This window comes from Xiphias gladius, chromosome 14 (genome assembly GCF_016859285.1).
Source record: "Xiphias gladius isolate SHS-SW01 ecotype Sanya breed wild chromosome 14, ASM1685928v1, whole genome shotgun sequence".
Classification (NCBI taxonomy): domain Eukaryota; kingdom Metazoa; phylum Chordata; class Actinopteri; order Istiophoriformes; family Xiphiidae; genus Xiphias; species Xiphias gladius.
Window position 1 is genome coordinate 23637651 of NC_053413.1, and position 21385 is coordinate 23659035.

At 45.3% G+C, this 21385-nt stretch overlaps 2 protein-coding genes across 2 annotated transcripts in view; both read left to right on the top strand.

Annotated features, from left to right (window-relative positions):
- The window catches only part of LOC120798994 (supervillin-like), a 56411-nt gene extending 41614 nt beyond the window's left edge, over positions 1-14797 (top strand). The window contains exons 25-40 of the mRNA XM_040143793.1: positions 372-527; positions 812-948; positions 1564-1711; positions 1892-2037; positions 2824-2999; positions 3308-3455; positions 3775-4054; positions 6848-6999; positions 7589-7706; positions 7996-8203; positions 8332-8465; positions 8584-8739; positions 8995-9138; positions 9748-9869; positions 10168-10323; positions 13872-14797. Of these exons, the coding sequence (XP_039999727.1) occupies positions 372-527; positions 812-948; positions 1564-1711; positions 1892-2037; positions 2824-2999; positions 3308-3455; positions 3775-4054; positions 6848-6999; positions 7589-7706; positions 7996-8203; positions 8332-8465; positions 8584-8739; positions 8995-9138; positions 9748-9869; positions 10168-10323; positions 13872-13958 (2468 nt within the window). The 3' untranslated portion in view covers positions 13959-14797. The remainder of the gene's footprint in view (positions 1-371; positions 528-811; positions 949-1563; positions 1712-1891; positions 2038-2823; positions 3000-3307; positions 3456-3774; positions 4055-6847; positions 7000-7588; positions 7707-7995; positions 8204-8331; positions 8466-8583; positions 8740-8994; positions 9139-9747; positions 9870-10167; positions 10324-13871) is intronic.
- A 3198-nt stretch (positions 14798-17995) lies between these two features.
- Positions 17996-20237, top strand: LOC120798550 (acyl-coenzyme A thioesterase 1-like). The gene is made up of 3 exons (XM_040142897.1): positions 17996-18516; positions 18977-19164; positions 19604-20237. The coding sequence occupies exons 1-3, from the start codon at positions 18060-18062 to the stop codon at positions 20210-20212; spliced, it is 1254 nt and encodes a 417-aa protein (XP_039998831.1). The 5' UTR covers positions 17996-18059; the 3' UTR covers positions 20213-20237.
- The last annotated feature ends 1148 nt before the right edge of the window (positions 20238-21385 follow it).

Consider the following 21385-nt stretch of genomic DNA (forward strand, 5'->3'; position numbering starts at 1 on the left):
AGGATGGCGGCCTGTCTTTGCGTGCGTGTGTGTGTGTGTGTGTGTGTGTGTTTGGGAAAGAGATAGAAACAGTCTGTGCTACAGAGGACGGAATACAGAGCTGACACGTTTGACATGCTGTTTGTAATAAAAACAATATCAGTGGAAAATTTGACTCATCATAGTTATTTACAGCCTACAAAGGTACATCTATTTCCGCCTCTTCATTTATTATTTATTTTATATAAGCAGGTTTAATTTGAGCCTCATGTCCTGGGATCTTGTCGCTTTAAAAATTCCGCGAAGCTTTAATGTTACTCCGCTACTCTATTTCTGTCCCCCGTTGGTTTTTTTTTTTTTAATTTTATTTTTTGTGTACTCTCTCATCCCAGCGAGCAAAACATCGGAGTACTCCGAGGCTGCCCTGGCGGGTCTGGCCAGTAAGGAGAACTTCAGCAGCGTGAATCTGCGCAGCGTCAACGTCTCGGAGCAGGTGTCCAACAACAGCGCCGTGCCGCATAAGAATCTCATGCTGATGCAGGTCAAAGGTATTGAACATCTTTGACTGATTTCACATAAAAACCTGCTGCCGTCGCTTGAGGCTCCTTTCCCTGCCAATGTCTTTACGTTTGCAGTTCGACTGATAGCTGATAAGTAGAAACTGTTTTTTTTTCTGTCAGATTTTTTTTCTTTGTCCGTGTTGTGTTTAGGTTTCTAAACGTGGAAAGAAACCGGAGGTAGGATGATAAAATGCTGAGTGGCCTGAATGTGATTTCCTTGGCACAGACAGACCCTGATATCCCCGTCGGTACTTTCCTACTTTTTTCCCCAGGTCGTCGTCACGTTCAGACCCGATTAGTGGAGCCGAGGGCGTCATCCCTCAACAGCGGCGACTGCTTCCTGTTGGTCACTCCAGAGCACTGCTTCGTCTGGATAGGAGAGTTCTCGAATGTGATCGAGAAGGCTAAGGTGAACCCTGTACCTGTATGGCGACAGATTTTTTTTTTTTGCTTTTGACGCCGAGTATCAAGGCCTCTGATTAATTGGTGATTTTTTGCCTTTCATATCCATGCCCTGCACACACACACACACACACACACACACACACACACACACACACACACACACACACACACACACACACACAAACACACACTGGCCCATATGCCCATCTGTGCTCCCCATTGAACACGCTCTTGCTGGCTAGTCTACAGCTCCTCCATTTCCCCAAAGGCGGTCTGTCTAGACACTTCATAATAAACATTTGTTTTTCTATGCCGCCCCCCCCCCCGTTCAGTGCTGTTACAGTAGCATTATGATTTTATGCACACGAAGCCCAATAACAGCCAAGTCTCTTCACAGCAACCTCGTTTCGTCTTCAGTATCTGACTTGTTAAGTTGTACTCTCTCTCAATTTGTGTATAAATGTGAACCAGGATGTGGTAGACGTCAGTTCCTCACCCCTTGATTAATCAAGAAAAGTCACATTTCTTCATTTTTTTTTTACAGAAAAACACTTCATCTCTTTCTGTTAGCATCAAAGGCTGAAAAAGAGATTTTTTTTTTTTTTTTTTTTGCCTAAAGGCGATAGATTTGGCCACCTTCATCCAGATGAAGAAGGACATGGGCTGCAGGGCGAACCAGGTGCAGACCATCGAGGAAGGGGTTAACCCGCAGGGCCCAGACAGCCAGCAGTTCTGGACCGTCCTAGGAGGACAGACGGCTTACCAACGTAAGAAACGAACGCTATAAACTCAGATTTGACAAGACGTTTGAAGCATTTTCTCTCAGAATTACTGATAAACACTGTTAATGGTCTCCCTGTTAACACTGACCGTTTTACTGGGTGCTTTTGGACCATTGCAGACATTTACATTGCTATACGGCTTATTATACCCTAATTGTTCCTTAGCTGCGGGTCCACCAGAGGAGGATGAGCAGTTTGAGAATGCCATCGTGGAAACCAACTGTATCTTCAGACTGCTGGATGACAAGCTGGTTCCTGATGATGATGAGTGGGGGAAGGTCCCTCACAGCTCTCTGCTGGCGTCCAAGGAGGTCAGTGGCACGTAATGTTTGTCCATAAAAAGCTCTTTACATCCTTCTCGTACTTGGTCTCATGTTGCAGCAGAACGGATGTGCTGCAGTTCTTTTGAGTTTGGTGGATCAGATCAATCCGCTTTCATAAAATGAGCAGGAGTGGTGCCTTTTTACTGGCACTGTTCAGCTTTGCTTCAAGTCGCGCCTTGACTGGTCCGAGAAGAAGCTTGTCTTCTTATTTTCTACTTTCCCGTATCCCCCACAAGACCAGAATGCAACGCATCAACTTGCCCAACCTCAATTATCCAACCTATGAATATTAAAACATTTTAGGGTTTTCCAGAGGAGCCCTGTGCTTCAAGCTGGTTTTAATTTGTCGCTTGGCAACAGCAGGTGCTGTGACGAGCACCTCCTACATCCATGCGTTCACTGCTTCTGCTGAAAAAATTAAACGGGCTCGGGCTAAGGCCAGGGAGTCCACTGCTGTTACAGTGTCTGTTTTGCATAGGACTGATGGAGTATCACTGTACAAAGTTGTTGAATTGTCTGTTGACCCCTGAATGCTGTTTAGTATATTGTGATTTAGTTTTTTTTATGTCATTTTCTTCTACTGCTTCTTTTTCATATTCTATTTTGTGTTTTTATATTTTATTTTGTGTTTTTTATTGTACTTTCCTGAAAAGTTTTAATTAGTTACTTAAACTCCATGTGGTATAACACGTAGTATGGATGTGTATTATGTCAGTTAGTTGGAAAATTGTTTCCCATTGTTTTGTTTTTTGTTGTTGTCTGCGTGTGCTGCAGGTGTTGGTGTTTGACTTTGGCAGCGAGGTGTACGTGTGGCACGGTAAGGAGGTGACTCTGGCCCAGAGGAAGGTGGCCTTCCAGCTCGCCAAGCACCTCTGGAACGGGACGTTCGACTACACCTGCTGCGACATCAACCCACTGGACCCCGGGGGCTGCAACACACTCATACCCAGGTGAGGATATACACGCGCACTTTCATCATGTGCGAGGGCAGCGTATGTTATATAGAATATGATCATTCCCTTCCCCGATAACTTTAACTGTAAACCAAAAATATCCTCACTCTGATGGTCAAAAACTCATGAGACAGACAGTTTGATGTTTACTTTTCCATTTAGCTTGCCCCCAAACTTTCTCTTTAGGATTCTGTTCCACGCATATTCACACTCGCTCCCAAGATTTTAGTAAAGATAGTCATACTTTTTTTTTTTTTTTTTTCCTCTCCTGTTCCTTGTGTCCGTGTGTGTTCAACTCCCCACAGAAAGGGCCAGGGCCGCCCTGACTGGGCGATATTTGGCAGGCTGACAGAGCACAACGAGACGATCTTGTTCAAGGAGAAGTTCATGGACTGGACCGAGGCAAAACTGCTGACACAGAAGGAAGGCGGCGAGCCCGTACCTGAGCAGAAGGTGCAAATCCGGCGCTTGTTTTATGAGGATAATTACAATAATTACACAGGTCGCACACATCAGTGACTCTTCATATGTTTCCTCTGTCTTCCCATCTGCTTAATTATCAAAATGTGGCTCACACTCAATCTCAGTTAATGTAGCCAGGAACAGTTTGTTTCATGCCTTTGGGTAGATGCTGTACAAAGCATCATAGAGAAGCATGAGCGCATCAAAGTGCCTGATTCTGCCTGTTGGCTCTGGCTGACAGTTCTCACTATTATATCTGAATATTTACTTTTATCATAAATCTTATCTGTGATGTGGCTCTCGCCCCCAGGAGGCCCCGGGGCGAGAGTGCCGGCCTTACAACGCCACCCTGATGCTACCCGTCCTCCAGTCGTCCATTTCCACCATCTTGGACGGCGTAAACGTGGGCCGCGGCTACGGCCCGGTGGAGACTGAGGACCACATGAGGACTCAGGAGATCGGCACAGTGTCGGTGGACGTCTGGCACATCCTGGAGTTCGACTACAGCCGCCTCCCACGCCAGAGCATCGGCCAGTTCCACGAGGGAGACGCCTACGTGGTCAAGTGGAAGTTCATGGTCAGCACCTCAGGTTGGTCGCTGTGTATTTACACTCTAACACCTCTGTTTCATTTTGTGAAAAAAACAAAACAAACATTTCACAGCAGCTGCATTCAAATCAAGACAAAGTCGTACTCAACATGTTAAACTATTTAATAAGCATTACGTTTTGATGGTGTAATTAATCATAATCTTTATTTTTTGGCACTGGAGGAGGAGGAGGAGGAGGAGGAGGAGGAGGAGGAGGAGGAGGAGGAGGAGGAGGAGGAGGAGGAGGAGGAGGAGGAGGAGGAGGAGGAGGAGGAGGAGGAGGAGGAGGAGGAGGAGGAGGAGGAGGAGGAGGAGGAGGAGGAGGAGGAGGAGGAGGAGGAGGAGGAGGAGGAGGAGGAGGAGGAGGAGGAGGAGGAGGAGGAGGAGGAGGAGGAGGAGGAGGAGGAGGAGGAGGAGGAGGAGGAGGAGGAGGAGGAGGAGGAGGAGGAGGAGGAGGAGGAGGAGGAGGAGGAGGAGGAGGAGGAGGAGGAGGAGGAGGAGGAGGAGGAGGAGGAGGAGGAGGAGGAGGAGGAGGAGGAGGAGGAGGAGGAGGAGGAGGAGGAGGAGGAGGAGGAGGAGGAGGAGGAGGAGGAGGAGGAGGAGGAGGAGGAGGAGGAGGAGGAGGAGGAGGAGGAGGAGGAGGAGGAGGAGGAGGAGGAGGAGGAGGAGGAGGAGGAGGAGGAGGAGGAGGAGGAGGAGGAGGAGGAGGAGGAGGAGGAGGAGGAGGAGGAGGAGGAGGAGGAGGAGGAGGAGGAGGAGGAGGAGGAGGAGGAGGAGGAGGAGGAGGAGGAGGAGGAGGAGGAGGAGGAGGAGGAGGAGGAGGAGGAGGAGGAGGAGGAGGAGGAGGAGGAGGAGGAGGAGGAGGAGGAGGAGGAGGAGGAGGAGGAGGAGGAGGAGGAGGAGGAGGAGGAGGAGGAGGAGGAGGAGGAGGAGGAGGAGGAGGAGGAGGAGGAGGAGGAGGAGGAGGAGGAGGAGGAGGAGGAGGAGGAGGAGGAGGAGGAGGAGGAGGAGGAGGAGGAGGAGGAGGAGGAGGAGGAGGAGGAGGAGGAGGAGGAGGAGGAGGAGGAGGAGGAGGAGGAGGAGGAGGAGGAGGAGGAGGAGGAGGAGGAGGAGGAGGAGGAGGAGGAGGAGGAGGAGGAGGAGGAGGAGGAGGAGGAGGAGGAGGAGGAGGAGGAGGAGGAGGAGGAGGAGGAGGAGGAGGAGGAGGAGGAGGAGGAGGAGGAGGAGGAGGAGGAGGAGGAGGAGGAGGAGGAGGAGGAGGAGGAGGAGGAGGAGGAGGAGGAGGAGGAGGAGGAGGAGGAGGAGGAGGAGGAGGAGGAGGAGGAGGAGGAGGAGGAGGAGGAGGAGGAGGAGGAGGAGGAGGAGGAGGAGGAGGAGGAGGAGGAGGAGGAGGAGGAGGAGGAGGAGGAGGAGGAGGAGGAGGAGGAGGAGGAGGAGGAGGAGGAGGAGGAGGAGGAGGAGGAGGAGGAGGAGGAGGAGGAGGAGGAGGAGGAGGAGGAGGAGGAGGAGGAGGAGGAGGAGGAGGAGGAGGAGGAGGAGGAGGAGGAGGAGGAGGAGGAGGAGGAGGAGGAGGAGGAGGAGGAGGAGGAGGAGGAGGAGGAGGAGGAGGAGGAGGAGGAGGAGGAGGAGGAGGAGGAGGAGGAGGAGGAGGAGGAGGAGGAGGAGGAGGAGGAGGAGGAGGAGGAGGAGGAGGAGGAGGAGGAGGAGGAGGAGGAGGAGGAGGAGGAGGAGGAGGAGGAGGAGGAGGAGGAGGAGGAGGAGGAGGAGGAGGAGGAGGAGGAGGAGGAGGAGGAGGAGGAGGAGGAGGAGGAGGAGGAGGAGGAGGAGGAGGAGGAGGAGGAGGAGGAGGAGGAGGAGGAGGAGGAGGAGGAGGAGGAGGAGGAGGAGGAGGAGGAGGAGGAGGAGGAGGAGGAGGAGGAGGAGGAGGAGGAGGAGGAGGAGGAGGAGGAGGAGGAGGAGGAGGAGGAGGAGGAGGAGGAGGAGGAGGAGGAGGAGGAGGAGGAGGAGGAGGAGGAGGAGGAGGAGGAGGAGGAGGAGGAGGAGGAGGAGGAGGAGGAGGAGGAGGAGGAGGAGGAGGAGGAGGAGGAGGAGGAGGAGGAGGAGGAGGAGGAGGAGGAGGAGGAGGAGGAGGAGGAGGAGGAGGAGGAGGAGGAGGAGGAGGAGGAGGAGGAGGAGGAGGAGGAGGAGGAGGAGGAGGAGGAGGAGGAGGAGGAGGAGGAGGAGGAGGAGGAGGAGGAGGAGGAGGAGGAGGAGGAGGAGGAGGAGGAGGAGGAGGAGGAGGAGGAGGAGGAGGAGGAGGAGGAGGAGGAGGAGGAGGAGGAGGAGGAGGAGGAGGAGGAGGAGGAGGAGGAGGAGGAGGAGGAGGAGGAGGAGGAGGAGGAGGAGGAGGAGGAGGAGGAGGAGGAGGAGGAGGAGGAGGAGGAGGAGGAGGAGGAGGAGGAGGAGGAGGAGGAGGAGGAGGAGGAGGAGGAGGAGGAGGAGGAGGAGGAGGAGGAGGAGGAGGAGGAGGAGGAGGAGGAGGAGGAGGAGGAGGAGGAGGAGGAGGAGGAGGAGGAGGAGGAGGAGGAGGAGGAGGAGGAGGAGGAGGAGGAGGAGGAGGAGGAGGAATGTAATGACAAAATCCAAATCACCACTGCATGTAAACCCAGAAGCAGTAAAGGCACCATTTTTAAAAGCCCCAACGTTTCCACAGGGATATCAAATTAGACTTTGTTGCAATAAGAGCATTATTACTTTAAGAGTATTGAAAATTCAGAGTAGTTTGTTGATTCTGTGTTGTGCGTGTGTGTCCCAGTTGGTCGTAGGCAGAACCCTGAGGCGAGGAGTACTGGACCAGGGAAGGAGAAATGCTGCTATTTCTTCTGGCAGGGCCGACACTCCACCGTCAGCGAGAAAGGAACGTCAGCGCTGATGACGGTGGAGCTGGACGAGGAGAGAGGGGCACAGGTGCAAGAGAAATATAGATCAATAAGAAAGTGAAGTATGATGATGAGCTGGTTTCTAATGTGAGAACAACAAAAATTATAATATATAACTGTTATCATACCCACAAATGACAGGGAGCAACATCCATGCAGTGTCAGTATCGCACAATTTATTTTTCCCCTGTGTCTTTTAATTTGTTCAGCTAATGTACAGAACAGGGTTGGACAGAAGTGTCGAGGTACTGTCCAATGAAAAGAGGAGGTAGAAACACATAAAAGTGGACCATTCGATGTTTGAGCAATGATACCTAACTGACATTTGATGTTCATTTTTGCACACAGGACTCTCTCAATAAGCACAACGACCCCTGTGTTAAGGGTTGCGTGTGGGGGAAAAGAACTTATTATCGATGTCAACACCGATTCTGTAGCATCACAGGTTAATGAATGACATTCAGGTGTTGGCCCGACGTTGGCTTCTCGCAACAGGTCCTCCAGATTCCCGCTACTCCGTGTACTACAGCACACAACTGTATAAAGTAGTGTTTTGTTTGCATCAGCAGTATGTCTAAACCTTCCTCACCGGCGCTGTGCGTGTCCGGGGGTTACAGGTCCAGGTGCAGCAGGGGAAGGAGCCTCCGTGTTTCCTACAGTGCTTCAACGGGGGGATGATCGTCCACGCGGGCAAAAGGGAGGAGGAGGAGGAGGAAGAGGAGGAGAACACTCAGAGTAATCGCTTTAACTCTTTTTTTTCACGCGTTATAAATGCTTCACCATTCTTGATTCCAAAGCAAGGAGACGGGGCAAAAGGGGATTTCAGTCCCTAAACTATACAGATTGATTTTGTTAGCAGCTTTTTTTAGTCTTTTTTTTGGGACAGTCAAGAGGTGACCGGGCAGCAGGGTCTAAAGGCAATTAAAAAGCCCATAGAAAAAAATACATAAAAAACAGCAAAGACGCATACGACATGACTGTATTTCGAGATACCGAGTGATGAATGAAGCCCATCTGTGTCCAGGCGAGTGGCGCCTGTACTGTGTGCGGGGCGAGGTGCCGGTGGAGGGCCACCTGCTGGAGGTGGCGTGCCACAGCAGCAGCCTGCGCTCCAGAGCCTCCATGATCCTGCTCAACATCAACAAGGCCATCATCTACCTGTGGCACGGCTGCAAGACGCAGCTACACACTCGCAGCGTGGGAAACACGGCTGCACTCAAGATCAAAGAACAGTGAGTTTTTATGAGGAGGGAAATTCGGCCAGTGGTGGCTATTGTTGGAGTTTAGCTCCTCACTAAACGTGAAACGTTTCATTTTCTTACACACGATTTGAATTCTTTTCCCCTCCTGTTCCTCTCAGGTGTCCTCTGGAAGCAGGTCTCCACAGCAGCAGTAAGGTGACCATCCATGAGTGTGATGAGGGAGTGGAGCCTCCGGGGTTCTGGGAGGCTCTGGGCAGAAAGGACAGGAAGCCTTACGACTGCATGCTGCAAGGTACAGGGAACACTGTACTTATTTCATTTGGTCATGAACCTGATTATCGATATACACTCGTAAATGTACTCTCATTTACTCTCATGTCTCTACTGTTGGTTTCTGGTTTTCTTCTCAGATCCTGGTAAATTCAACTTCACCCCGCGGCTCTTCCAGCTGAGCAGCACATCTGGAGAATTTGTGGCGAACGAATTCTTCCACCTGTCCAGAGCTCCAGACCTGGTCAGCTCGCTGCCTTTCCTGCAGGAGGACCTGTACAACGTACCACAACCTGGTGAGACGGGGACACGAACACAGACACGCACAGCACGACCGGGGTTTTTTTTATCCTCACTGTCACGCTCTGACTTTGTGGATCACGTGGAGAAAATTCATCTGCAGAGCTGATGCGATGGAGACTCCCATTGGCTTTATGGAAATTCGCTCCACAATCACGGGCTGACAGATTTACAACTTGATTGCGTGCAGGCTGTACACACACTGTCATTTGCATGGAAAGAGTAAGAGACGTGTCTCCCTCCCACCGCAGCGTTGTTCCTGGTGGATAACTTCCACGAGGTTTACCTGTGGCAGGGCTGGTGGCCTCAGGACAGTGAGAGCACCGGCTCGGCTCGCATCCGCTGGGACGCCGACAGGAAGTGTGCCATGGAGACTGTGCTGCTGTACTGCAAAGGTAAGGAAACCGGAAATGCTTCAGCGAACGGCAGGTGGTGGCTGCACTGATACATTCTTAATATATCATAATGCTATAAATTCTAGCCAATGATGAACACTCAAGAATGAGCTTTTTTTTTAAATGTGTGAAGTTGCAGGTTTTCAGTTTGTACTGGGGGGGGGTCAAAAATCAGTTTTGGTATTACAGGTTAAACATGGTGCAGTATAACAACTGGTATTGCATGAAGCATCAAGTAAAATTTAATACGGGGAAAATACTAATGAGTGTGACACAATTTGGACGTAAAGTACAAGAAAGTGATTCTCTTTTTATTATTTACTGTGATTTAAATTTGGAAGTCGAAGTGTTCACAGTTTCTTCACAAGCAGTCTCCACTCATATTCATACCCAACCACCTATTTCTACCTGGATAAAGTAAGAACTTTAAAATTAAGGAAATTTAAATTGGACTAGAAACGTGCTGCACGTGTAGTCAAGCACTCTGACATTAAATGGCAGTATTTAGAACAGATAATTGTGGAGCAAATTTTCGTCGTGTCAGTAATTTTTTTTTCTTTTTTAACTTAAGGTCAGAATTACTGCGCCGATTTTTTTTTTTTCCTTCAGAGAAAAACGAGAAAAAGCCTCAGAAGTCTTATTTGATCCACGCCGGTCTGGAGCCGCTCACCTTCACCAACATGTTTCCTAGCTGGGAGCACAGGGAGGACGTGGCTGAGATCACCGAGAGGGTCAGCAGCACACACACACACACACACACACACAGACTTATAAGGACATTAATTCCCTGGAGACTCACCTTAACCTGAACCATTACCACTATATGCCTCAAGCCAACCATTCCCCTCCCCTCCACATACAATAGAGTCACACAACGTGAAAACACTGAGCTTGCAAAAAGCTGAGGTAACACTAACACTGATATTATGCAACATATACATTCACGTGCAGTCTCACTTCTCTTCTTATTTCTCACACCTCCCGTTACTGCAAAAGGACTTCACGCTGTATCTCCTCTTGTGGCTGCAGGAGGCGGAGGTGTGTAATCAGATCATCCTGGTGGAGGACGTGTTGGCCCGGCTCTGTCAGAACACCTTCCCTCTGGCTCAGCTGCAGGCCCGGCCGCTCCCCGAGGGAGTCGACCCGCTCCGCCTGGAGATCTACCTGTCCGATCAGGACTTTGAGGTCAGTAAACCTGGCAGATGCCACCGCAGGGAGCTGGATAGCTTTATTTTAAGTTTTTGTTTGCAGTTGTGGAGGCAGGGTTTCCTTCCCTTGATCAGACTTTGAGGGCATTTGTGTCCTTTTAGTAGAAATTAAAAAAGACTACTAAATTGAAATAGCACATTTGCATTACATTATTGTCAAACAACTCATGCTTCGGTCTCCCTTCCTGGAAACTGACAGCAATGTATGTTATAGTTCCTCATTTCAGTGAAATTGAGTGTTTTTTAGTAACTTTCTGTTGATGATGTGCTGTGCATTTTCGATGCACCGGTGGAAAGCAAACATGTCAAAAACAAGTAAACGACAACAATTAATCGCAGAATAAGTTCCGCTCCACGTTGCGATTGATCAGTGTGTATGTAGAAAATGGTCAGACTATTCAAAGGCGGATATTTCTTCTAAATCTATACACGTCATTCATACCATCCATGCTAACTCCATCTAACTCTCACTTTACAGACCAAGTTGTAGGTGGATTCAGGTAAGAAGAGCCACTCGTGTGACTCATCGGCACCGGCGGCCTGTTCCTCTTTCCAGCACGTCAGCACTGTGTTTTTTCTTGTTCTTATGTGGATTAAGAAAACTCTGATTCACCCCTGTCCTGTCTCTGAAGGGTGGTGCTGGTTGAGGAGGAAAGGTTTGTGCTTGGCTGCACAGTTACATCTGAAAAGATCATCCCGATTACTTCTGTTAGACATTACACTTGGTCAGGTCCTCTTTATATCAGCTGCGGTCACAAAGAATTTTAGCGCTCCAACTTCTTCACACGGCAGATGAGAAATATAAAAAGAAAGACGGGTGACCCAAACGCAGGCGCCATTCCTACTAGGAAAAAAAAAGTAGGTGAAATTTTAGAAATGATAAAAATAGAAATGTGATTAACTTCAGTGAGTCAAAACTTAAAAAAATAAAAGACGGTATGTCTTCAAATAACCCACGCCTAAAATGTATATTTTGTTGTTAGTCATGAGTAAACAGCAAAAATGTTCACCATATAATAATTTTGAATTTGTGAGATTTTCATAGAATATCTCACAGAGCTATTTCGAGAAAACGTGTCTGTTTCCGGCTTCTCCAAGTTGAGGATTTGCTGTTTTTTTTCTGTTTCATATCATTTTAAATCAAATACTGGTTGGATCAAACACAGCAACTTTTGAAGACTTCACTTTAAGCTCTGGGAAGTTGCACTGAGGATTTTTTCTTTTTTTTTTACTATCTTCTAACATTTTATAGACGAAAACAACAGGTAATTAATCGAGAAAATAATCAACAGATTAATTGATACTAAAAATAATCATTACTTGCAGCCACATTAAGTCAAAAAGATTTCCGTATCTTGTAATTTTCAATAACAGAGACATTTTCCTTGTTTTAAATTCATTATATTTCATCTATTTGTTTCCCCCGGCAGGAATGAGTTTCCATATAACCCATGATAACCCTGGGTTCAACAGTTTTTAACACTCTTCATTGACATGAACAACTGCGAGTGTGAATGAGGCGTTTAAAGACTTTTGTCAAATTTATACTGTCGCGATAATTGAGACGTTTAATTGTGCAGCCTTACTTCCTCTCTTCTCCTCTTTACACCACCTCCATTTTTCTACACTTCTCCGCTGCTGCTACTCTTCTCTTTACACACACACACACACACACACACACACACACACACACACACACACACACACACACACACACACACACACACACACACACACACACACCTTCCACCTGAGACTCCTTTCTCTTAGTTTAAATAAATGCACTTGTGATTCACCATCCGCTACACACCCCAGTCTGACTCACAATGTCTGTGGAGCACAAAAACGGAGGCATGAAAACACTGAAACAACTGAACCGTCCGTACATCTCACCAGAGGTTTACTGAGGTTTTGGTTCATAGCAAAGGCCCACGGAGCACTCAATATGGTGAGAGTAGGCTCTGACATCGCCCCCCTTGAGAACAATCAGCAGGTGTATTATTACAGAAACTGAATTAACAGCTGAAAATGTCAAAATATTTGTACTAGAGACATCCAAGTGCACAAGATATTGCATTATTTTATCGCAGAACGACAAAGATTTAATTTAATACTTAAATTTCTACTCCAAATCTTCGTTTTAGTCTGACATCTAAAACCAATTTTTAACATAAAATCTCCAACTGGAAAGAAGTTAAGATTCACTGTACATTAGAGATTTATTTGAAAAAACAAAAGGCCCCTTTTGCTGCTCATTATATTGAATGTCCTTTTTTTTTTGAGCAGTAAACACCAATACTTTTTTTTCCCTCCAGTATTTTTATTTATATCATCAAAAAACCTCGAACATCAAGGAAGCAAAAACATAGTTGCATCCAATGTGAGGAGTAATGTTAGGGCTGGGTGATCAATACCGACAATATATATATTTATATATTTTTAATACCATTTAATACCATCAATAAGGAAGGAAGGGTATCCAGCATGTTGGTTAGACCTCAAGGGCACACACACTTTGTTATGGTGAGTAACGTACAACATTTGTTCCTCTTAGGCTCATGTAAGGGTCTTACATGTTCTTACACCCAGAGTCAACCACTTTCATTGGCTTTTGAAACCCGTTTGTTTGGTTTTTTTTTCCCGCCTTTCTAACTGGCATCGTGTCTCTTGCCATGAAAAATGAAATTCTCGTGTCCCTGCTTCTTTTCGAGCTCTCATCCGACGGCTTGACGCCTGAAGAGGCAGACAGGCGCGACTGCTGCCGGTGTTTGAACTAACGTAACCGCCGGAGGCTTGTTCACACGCATGGCTGCTGGTGCTCGCAGTTTGGGAGCGCCAGGCTTTCGGCTCCCCGTGTACCCGGTGGGATGGTAACGTTATCTTTTCAAACGCTGGAGACGCTGGTTTGTTGTGTCTCGCGTCTTCGCCGGCACAGGTCACACGTATGTGTTATCGCTCCAGCTTCAAAAATCGAAACCATTGCGACAACGGAGGACAACTTCATTGTCCTCCGTTGTCGCAGTAATTATCGAGGTCGTTTTCATCGCCCAGTCCTAGAGAATATCAAGGGCAAAACTATGGTCATACTTTAAAATTTGGCGTTCCTTTACATGTCAGAAAAAATTAAAACAAAACAAAAAAAATCCACATACTGTAAAAAAGGATCCCAGTTTTTTTTCAAAGGGCAGTTGCTTACTCGTATGTAATGTATGTAAGGTTTTCTGGAGTTAGAGTTTTTGATAACTCCTTATTTCCGATTAATAAACATAGGCGGCATTATCTGTCTTACATACAGTATACTACAATTTTTTGGCTTTGTGAAAAAAACAACCAAAAAAAAACCAAAACAATAGTCAGAGGATACCCGATATACTCTTCAGCTCTCGTTTAAGCTCCCTCTGAAACTCAAACATCAATGCCTTCCTTTAAAACTATATATCTAAACTTCACCCAAGAGCCTGTCGAATTCTCAGACTCATTTTCTCTTTGATCAATGAAGCCTTTGTTTTCTCTTTTCTGTTACAGAAAGGTTTGGAAATGAAGAGAGAGGAATATGAACGTCTGCCAGGGTGGAAGCAAGTGAATTTAAAGAAGGCCAAAGGACTGTTTTAAGGAAGTTTTTAATTGAAGACGGCACGTGGAGCTGTATAGAGAGTGGACAGCTGAGATGGGGATACAGGAAATGTCACACGAAGCTGTTTTAGTGGTAACGCGTGAGGACACGGGATAGAAATCCACAGTGTCCTGAAGAGGGAACCTGAATCTGAAGAAAACCTACATGAAGGATGAGACCGGAGATGCGCTCGCCTTGCTTGTGGTCATGTTTTACTTCTCAACCTTGTCATTACGTAACAAAATTAAACTCCAGCGGTTTAACTGAAGGTGAAAAACACCTTGCTTCGGTCCATACATGGTGTGTATTCGGAGTCGTCTCCAAGCACTAAAGTCACCGCTCATGGACTCGTGAAAGAAAACACAAGGACGCCCGGTGTCAGAGTGCCATGCTATGGTGGTGTATGTATGTGTGTGCGATTGTATATAATGTTTGTAAGCGCGTGTAATGTTTCTTTGCGTAAATGTGTGTGTAGGCTGTGCGTTGGTGACTTTGTATCTATGTAAAAAATCCTGTCATGTCAGATGTTGTGAGGAAAGTTGTCTTTTTTTTTTTCTTTTCTTTTTTTTTTTCTGTCTACAGTGTCTGGATGCTGTCAGGCCACGCAGGTAACTCATGTTGCTCGACTGTGTTAAACTGCTGAGGTGACTCTGGTGCACTGAGCTCCTGATAGCAGAGCGAAGGGGGTTGTAATCGAAAGGCTTGACCTTAATGGGAAGAGAAACAGCGGCTTGATGAATCTGAATGTATAGTGCCTTGCTTTTTGTGTACAGTTTATATACAGAAATTCTAGTCTGCATTTTTAAAGACTTTCTTTGTGATATAAGACATAGTGAATTAAATCACAATAATGCTCAAATCAAACCAGGACTCTGTGTCTTCCGTGTCTCTTGTTACATACGTTAAAAACACCTCATTAAAATTGTAGGGCTGAAACTATCAGTTACTGTATCTCCATCTCTGAATGGTCAGCAGATAAGCCAATTATTTTCTGACATTAAAATGTGGTGATAAAATTCACAGATTCAAAGAGCTAAGAGAATGTTATCAAATGGTGTGTTTCATGCGTCTCTTTGTATCGTGTCTCTTTGTAGTCGTTTTGTGTCTTTGTAGTTGGTTTGAGTCCCTTTTTGGTCATTTAATTGACTTGATGTAACAAGAAATTTTAAATGTTATAAAAAGTATATATATATGTATTTACATATATACATATACATATATACACATAAACAAACATATACATATACACACATATATATATGTATATATATATACATATATATATATATACACACACATATATATATACGTATTATATATATATATACACACACACACATATATATATATATACATATTATATATATATACATATATACACACACCCACATATATATATATATATATATAACAGCAGGTAAGTTGCATTTTAACTTTTTTTTAAATCAAAGTAAAACAGAAAAGACTTATTTAAAACCATTTTTATATTGGGTTGCAAAATCAAACATTTCAGTCACAGAAATACATTAAAAAATCAAGCTTTTCTGTGACAAACAGTTTTCTTTATTGAACCAAGTTTGAATAGTTTTCATGACTCACTTAATTTTTGGTTGACTAAGCTAAAACCCATAACAGTTACTGTCTTTCACTCTACTTACAGTCAGTGAGCGCTTTATTGGGAACATTTATAAGGACGTAATACTGGGCAGGGCCTCCCTTTGCTTTCAAAACAGCCTCAATTCTTTGAGGCTTGGATTTCACCAGATGGCGGAAACATAAAGATTCTGGTCCACGTAGACACGATTTCATCACATCATTTCTTCAGATTTGTCGGCTGCACATTCATGCTGCCAATCTCCTGTTCTACCACATCCCCATGGTGCTCTACTGGATTCAGATCTGGAGACCGGGGAGGCCTCTGAAGTTCACTGAGTTCATTGCCATGTTCATTAAAACCAGTTTGAGACGACTTTTGTTCTGCATTATCATGCTGGAAGTAGCCATTAGGAGATGATAAATTGCCATAAAGTGTTGCACATGGTCAGCAACGATACTCAGGAAGGATGTGGCATTCAAACCATTCCTGATTTGTATTAAGGGGCCCAAAGTGTGCCAAGAAAACATTCATACCACCACTGCCAGCCTGGACTGTTGACGCAAGGTTGGTTGAGTCCAAGGGTTCATGCTGTTGATGCCAAAATCTGACCCCAACCATCTGCTGCCTCTGCAGAAATCCAGGTTCATCACACCAAGCCGTGTTTTTCCAGTCTCTAACTGTACTGTTTTTGGTGCAGCCTGTGCCCACTGCAGCTTCAGATTTCTGTTCTTGGCTGACGAGTGTGGAACCCGACGTGGTCTTGCGCTGTTGTAGTCCATCCGCCTCAAGGGTAGACGTGTTGAGCATTCTGAGATGCTTTTCTGCTCGCCACAGTTGTACAGAGTGGTTATCTGAGTTACTGGGGCCTTTCTGTCAGCTCCAACCGGTCTGGCCCCTCTCCCTTGACCTCTGTTATCCATCAGGTGTTTTCGTCCGCATAACTGCCGCCCACTGGGTGTGTTTTGTTTGTGGCACTATTTTCTAAGCTCTAGAGACTGTCGTGTGTAAAAACCCATGAGATCAGCAGTTTCAGAAACACTAAAACCAGCCTGTCTGGCGCCAGCCACATCCCATGGTCAAAGTCACTGAGAGCACACTTTTTTTCCCATTCTGATGTGAACTTGAACTGAAGCTCCCGACCTGTATCTGCATGATTTTATACATTGCACTACCACCACATGACTGGCTGATTGGACAACAGCATGAATAAGCAGGAGCACAGGTGTTGCTAGGAAAATGCTCACTGAGTCCATGCATTAATTCTAACTGTCAGGACATATTTTAAAGTTAAAATGTTATTTGCACTCACTGAATGAGAGTGAGCAATGTAAACAAGACCAAAGGTCTTAGTCTCTCTCTCTCTCTCTCTCTATAAATATACATACATATATATATATATATATACAAACATACATATATATACATACATACATACATACATACATACATATACATATATACATATATACATACAGCAATATATACATATATACATACATACATACATACATATATATACATACATATATATACACATATACATACATATATATATACAGACACAGACACACACACACACACACACACACACACACACACACACACACTTTGGCTTCAGTATTCAGCACCGTGAACTGTTCAAATGGCCTGCATTAGATGTTACTCTGTCATAATTAGGGGATTTATTTGTATTTATGTTGTTATCATTATTGGTGCAAACTACAGAGAGAACCTGACCTTTAGTCAGGGGGCCGAATTTGGCTGCTGTGCCACTGAACTCACCTCTATGTGTGTTGCACCAAATTATCTGGAAAACTGACTGTCCTTTTTAATTTATTACAGGTACAAAACAAAATCTAAACTTGACTTCCTGTGAAGGTATCTCATCACGTTCCATTTGTACGCACGTCACGTGACCCCGATTTGTATTTTATTATACAGCTTAAACTGATTAAAGTCGGTTAATGTGTACTAAATTCTTATGGAGCTCCTTTTTGGAAAAAAAAATAGTTGTTCGGTCATAGTTTTATATGTTGATATTCATGCTATTTGGACTGGGGTGCTATTTTTATTGACCCGTGCAGTTGTTCCCACAGACCTTCTGAAATATATATCAGATCCAAGAAAATGAAACCTGGATGATAAAACCATTCAGCTATTTGTTTGCAAATTAAATAACATTTTTCAGTCAATGCACATTCACAAATGTTTGCAATCTCCCCAAAAATATGCGACCTTTTCACACAGTGGATTCTATGCCAGCACCACTACACTATAAATCAACTTGTTTGTCTTGGTAAGCACTTCTTGATTCATTTATTTATTTTAATTTATCTCAAAAGATCAGTCAGTGGCTTTTAAGTCGTCAGTTTTCTCTTGTAGTGATAGTGTCGTTGCTCTGGTAGGTCACACTGGCTAGAAAGTGGGACTGGCCTGTTTACTTTGTTACAGTCACATAACGCAGTCTAAAGCTGTGCAGACAGGATCTTTAGTTCCTGAAGAGATGTCCTCCCAAGTCAGACTGAGGCTGCTGCCGAGTGCCAGATGTTTGTTCGACGAGCCCGTTCAGGTGAAGGTGGCCGGGCTGAGGTCGAGGCAGGTGGTCACCCTGAGAGCCGGATCAACAGATGAGAAGGGAGTGCTGTTCAGATCCTCGGCCACCTACAGGGCTGATGAGAGCGGGGAGATCGACCTGGACAGAGACCCCTCACTCAGCGGGAGCTACGTCGGGGTCGAACCCATGGGTCTGCTGTGGTCAATGAAGGCAGACACTTTGCACAAAAGGTTTCAAAAAACGAATTCACTAATCCCCCACATGGTGAAGTTCTCTGTGCATGAGGAGGAGAGCGAAGGAAGAATTCTGGCAGAGGCGACTAATGAAAGGTGTCTGACCAGACAGGGGGTCAGCCGGCTCCCCGTCAAAGAGGGGAATATTCGTGGAGTCCTGTTCACTCCCCCGGGTTGGTGGCTCTCAGCTTACTCTTTAGTTTAATAACAGCCTAATAGAGTGTTGCTATGAGTGTCCCAGTAAGCCCTGACGGTGGGACAGTGAGCCAGCAGGCACAATACCAGGCCCCTGAAACCAGCTGAAATAAAAGGAATGTGGCTGTCATGAAAGTCCTTAATTAAAGGAGGTCATGTAATCAGCCTTGTATGTTGGTTTGTCTGTTTGTTTATTGGTTTGTTTATTTGTCAACAGGTTTATGCAAGAAGTACTGAACCGCTTTGCACCAAACGCGGTGGAGATTTTGGTGCAGATCTGGATCATTTACAATGAATTTGATTTTTTTTCCACTGAAGTTTGGTTTATGTTGTTTGACATTGGCCTTGACACTTCATCGAAAGGATGCACATTATGTAAGATCTATAACTTAGTATGACCTACTAATGACTTTGACTCGAATGTGTCTTATGGTCCAGGAGAAGGTCCGTTCCCTGCCGTGTTGGATGTGTGCACCTTTATGTGTGAGAAAAGAGCCAGTCTCCTGGCCAACAGAGGGTTTGTGGTTCTGGCTGTAGCGGTGTACAATGAAAAGCCTGACAACGTCAAAAACATCCATCTGGACTACTTTGAAGAAGCAGTGGGTTTCTTACTAAGACAAACCAAGGTAAGTTGTTTGAGTAACTTTTAATGGCCGCAGCATAAAGTAACAAGCCTTTGATTTTGACTCTGATTTTGAAAAAGAAAGAAAAACATTCTATTGAGGGTTTAGTTAAAAAAAAAAAAAAAGTAGGGATACACTTAAATTAAGTGACTATTATGTGCAACTTTGGTGCCCCATTTCTTTAAGCATGTTCATTCCTATAATATCAGTTAATACAACAAACGCAAGATATCTTTATTGTCATGGGGTTTTATTTTTTTATTTTACAGTTTACTAATTATGTCTGCAATACAGTTGGTTTTTTTTTACTATGATTGAGCCCCTATGCTTGAGGAGACCTCCACATTACACCCAGTTTTGACATTGTTATCCTGATTCACCTTCATAGTCCAGTTCCCAAGCATTGGGAGGTTTTATCTAATGTGTATGTTTTCCTTCACAGGTGGGCAGCAAAGGAGTTGGTCTAGTATCTAGATCAAAGGGAGGAGATATTGCTCTTTCCATTGCTGCTTTTGTGCCGGGGGTTGCGGCCACAGTGTGGATTAACGGTTGCAACGCCAATATGGCCGTTCCTCTCTACTATGAGAACCGCCAAATCCTCTCACCGATTCTGTTTGATTACAGCAAGGTCATTCCCACTGAGTCGGGAGCCAGCATAGTCAAGTATGGTGCTAAAAATCCCCTGGCCGAGGAGAACAAGGCCAGTCTGGTCCCCATTGAACGAGCAAAGGGCCATTTCCTCTTTGCAGCTGGAGAGGACGACCTCAACTGGGACAGCAAGGCTTACATGGACGAGATGGTGGAGAGACTGAAGCGTCATGGGAAGGAGAACTTTGAGAGTCTGAGTTACCCGGGAGCAGGACATTACCTAGAGCCACCTTATGGACCCCACTGCCCCTCCAGCTATCATTGGATTGTGGGTGCACAGGTCCTGTGGGGGGGTGAGCCCAGGTCCCACGCAGCAGCTGAAGTCCACCTGTGGAAGAAGATCCAGGAGTTCTTGAGAACTCACCTGAGCTGTGATGCTACACGGTCTAAAGCCAAGTTATAGATGCAAATAGGATGATAGGAAAGACTTAGGAAGAGATCATGAGACCATGGCTGCCAATCAACTGTAGAAAATCATGTTATGGTTGAATGTTCTGTAATGAATACAAAAATTGAATCTTTGATTGATGTTTGACTATATCATGCATTGAAAGGTTTATCACAACCTGGTGCAAGCTTACCACGTTTAAAAGAGAAAATGGTAAGATGTATGTACTGCAGTAAACTACTAGGGATAATCTGCCCAAAATTTGATGTTACACTGTAAAAAGGAAATGGAAAATAGAAATGTGAGATTGACAATGGCATCATGAAATGGCAGTATGAGAATGGAAAGTGAAATCAAAAAGCCTGAAATGGGTAAAGGAAAAGCTAATCGAGAAGTGCAATGAGAAATTCAAAAGAAAACAACTATACTGAACAGAAAACATAAAATTACCAAACACTTAAGACTTAAAGTGGAAATTATCAGATGAAATGCTTAAAGTGATTCTGCCTTGTGTCAACCGGTTTCAGCCTGCTTCTCTCCTACTCTCTGTGCTCACATATTGAATATCTTAATACAGATGAATTACCTAGAAAGCTGTTCTCATTTACATTTCTTTCTGTTTCTGTTGTCAGGCAACGGAAACAGTTTGAAATAGTGACTGAAAACGCAGCTCTTTAGGACGACATGTTAGCCCTCTCCTCCTTATTTGAGTTAACCTGATTAAAAATTTGACAAACTAACCCGATCGTCCTCATCCCTTGACCTCTTTTCTCTTGTTAAAACAAACCGTGCTGTTTGAAAACACGTACAATTAATCACAAATCTCAGCTCATAAAACAACCGATTATTTTCATTATGAATACGTCTGACAATTATCTTATCAACTGATTGATTGTTCATTGTATAAAATGTCAGAGAATAGTGAAAAATGCCCATCATTATTCACATATTAAAAGTTAACGTATAAAAACTAGAAAAAAACTGCGAAACTAGCATATTTGCATTGGAGACGCAGGAACCAGCCAGAAAGAGACCAACAAACTGTCAAACTTGTTGCCCATTAAGTTTTTTTGGTCAATCAACTAGTCGACTAACTATCTGGTCATTTCAGCTCCGGAGCACTGGTTGGTTTCTGGGTGCCTGGGGGAATGAGGAAACCGCCATGTACAACAGGGGGGGGGGGGAAGT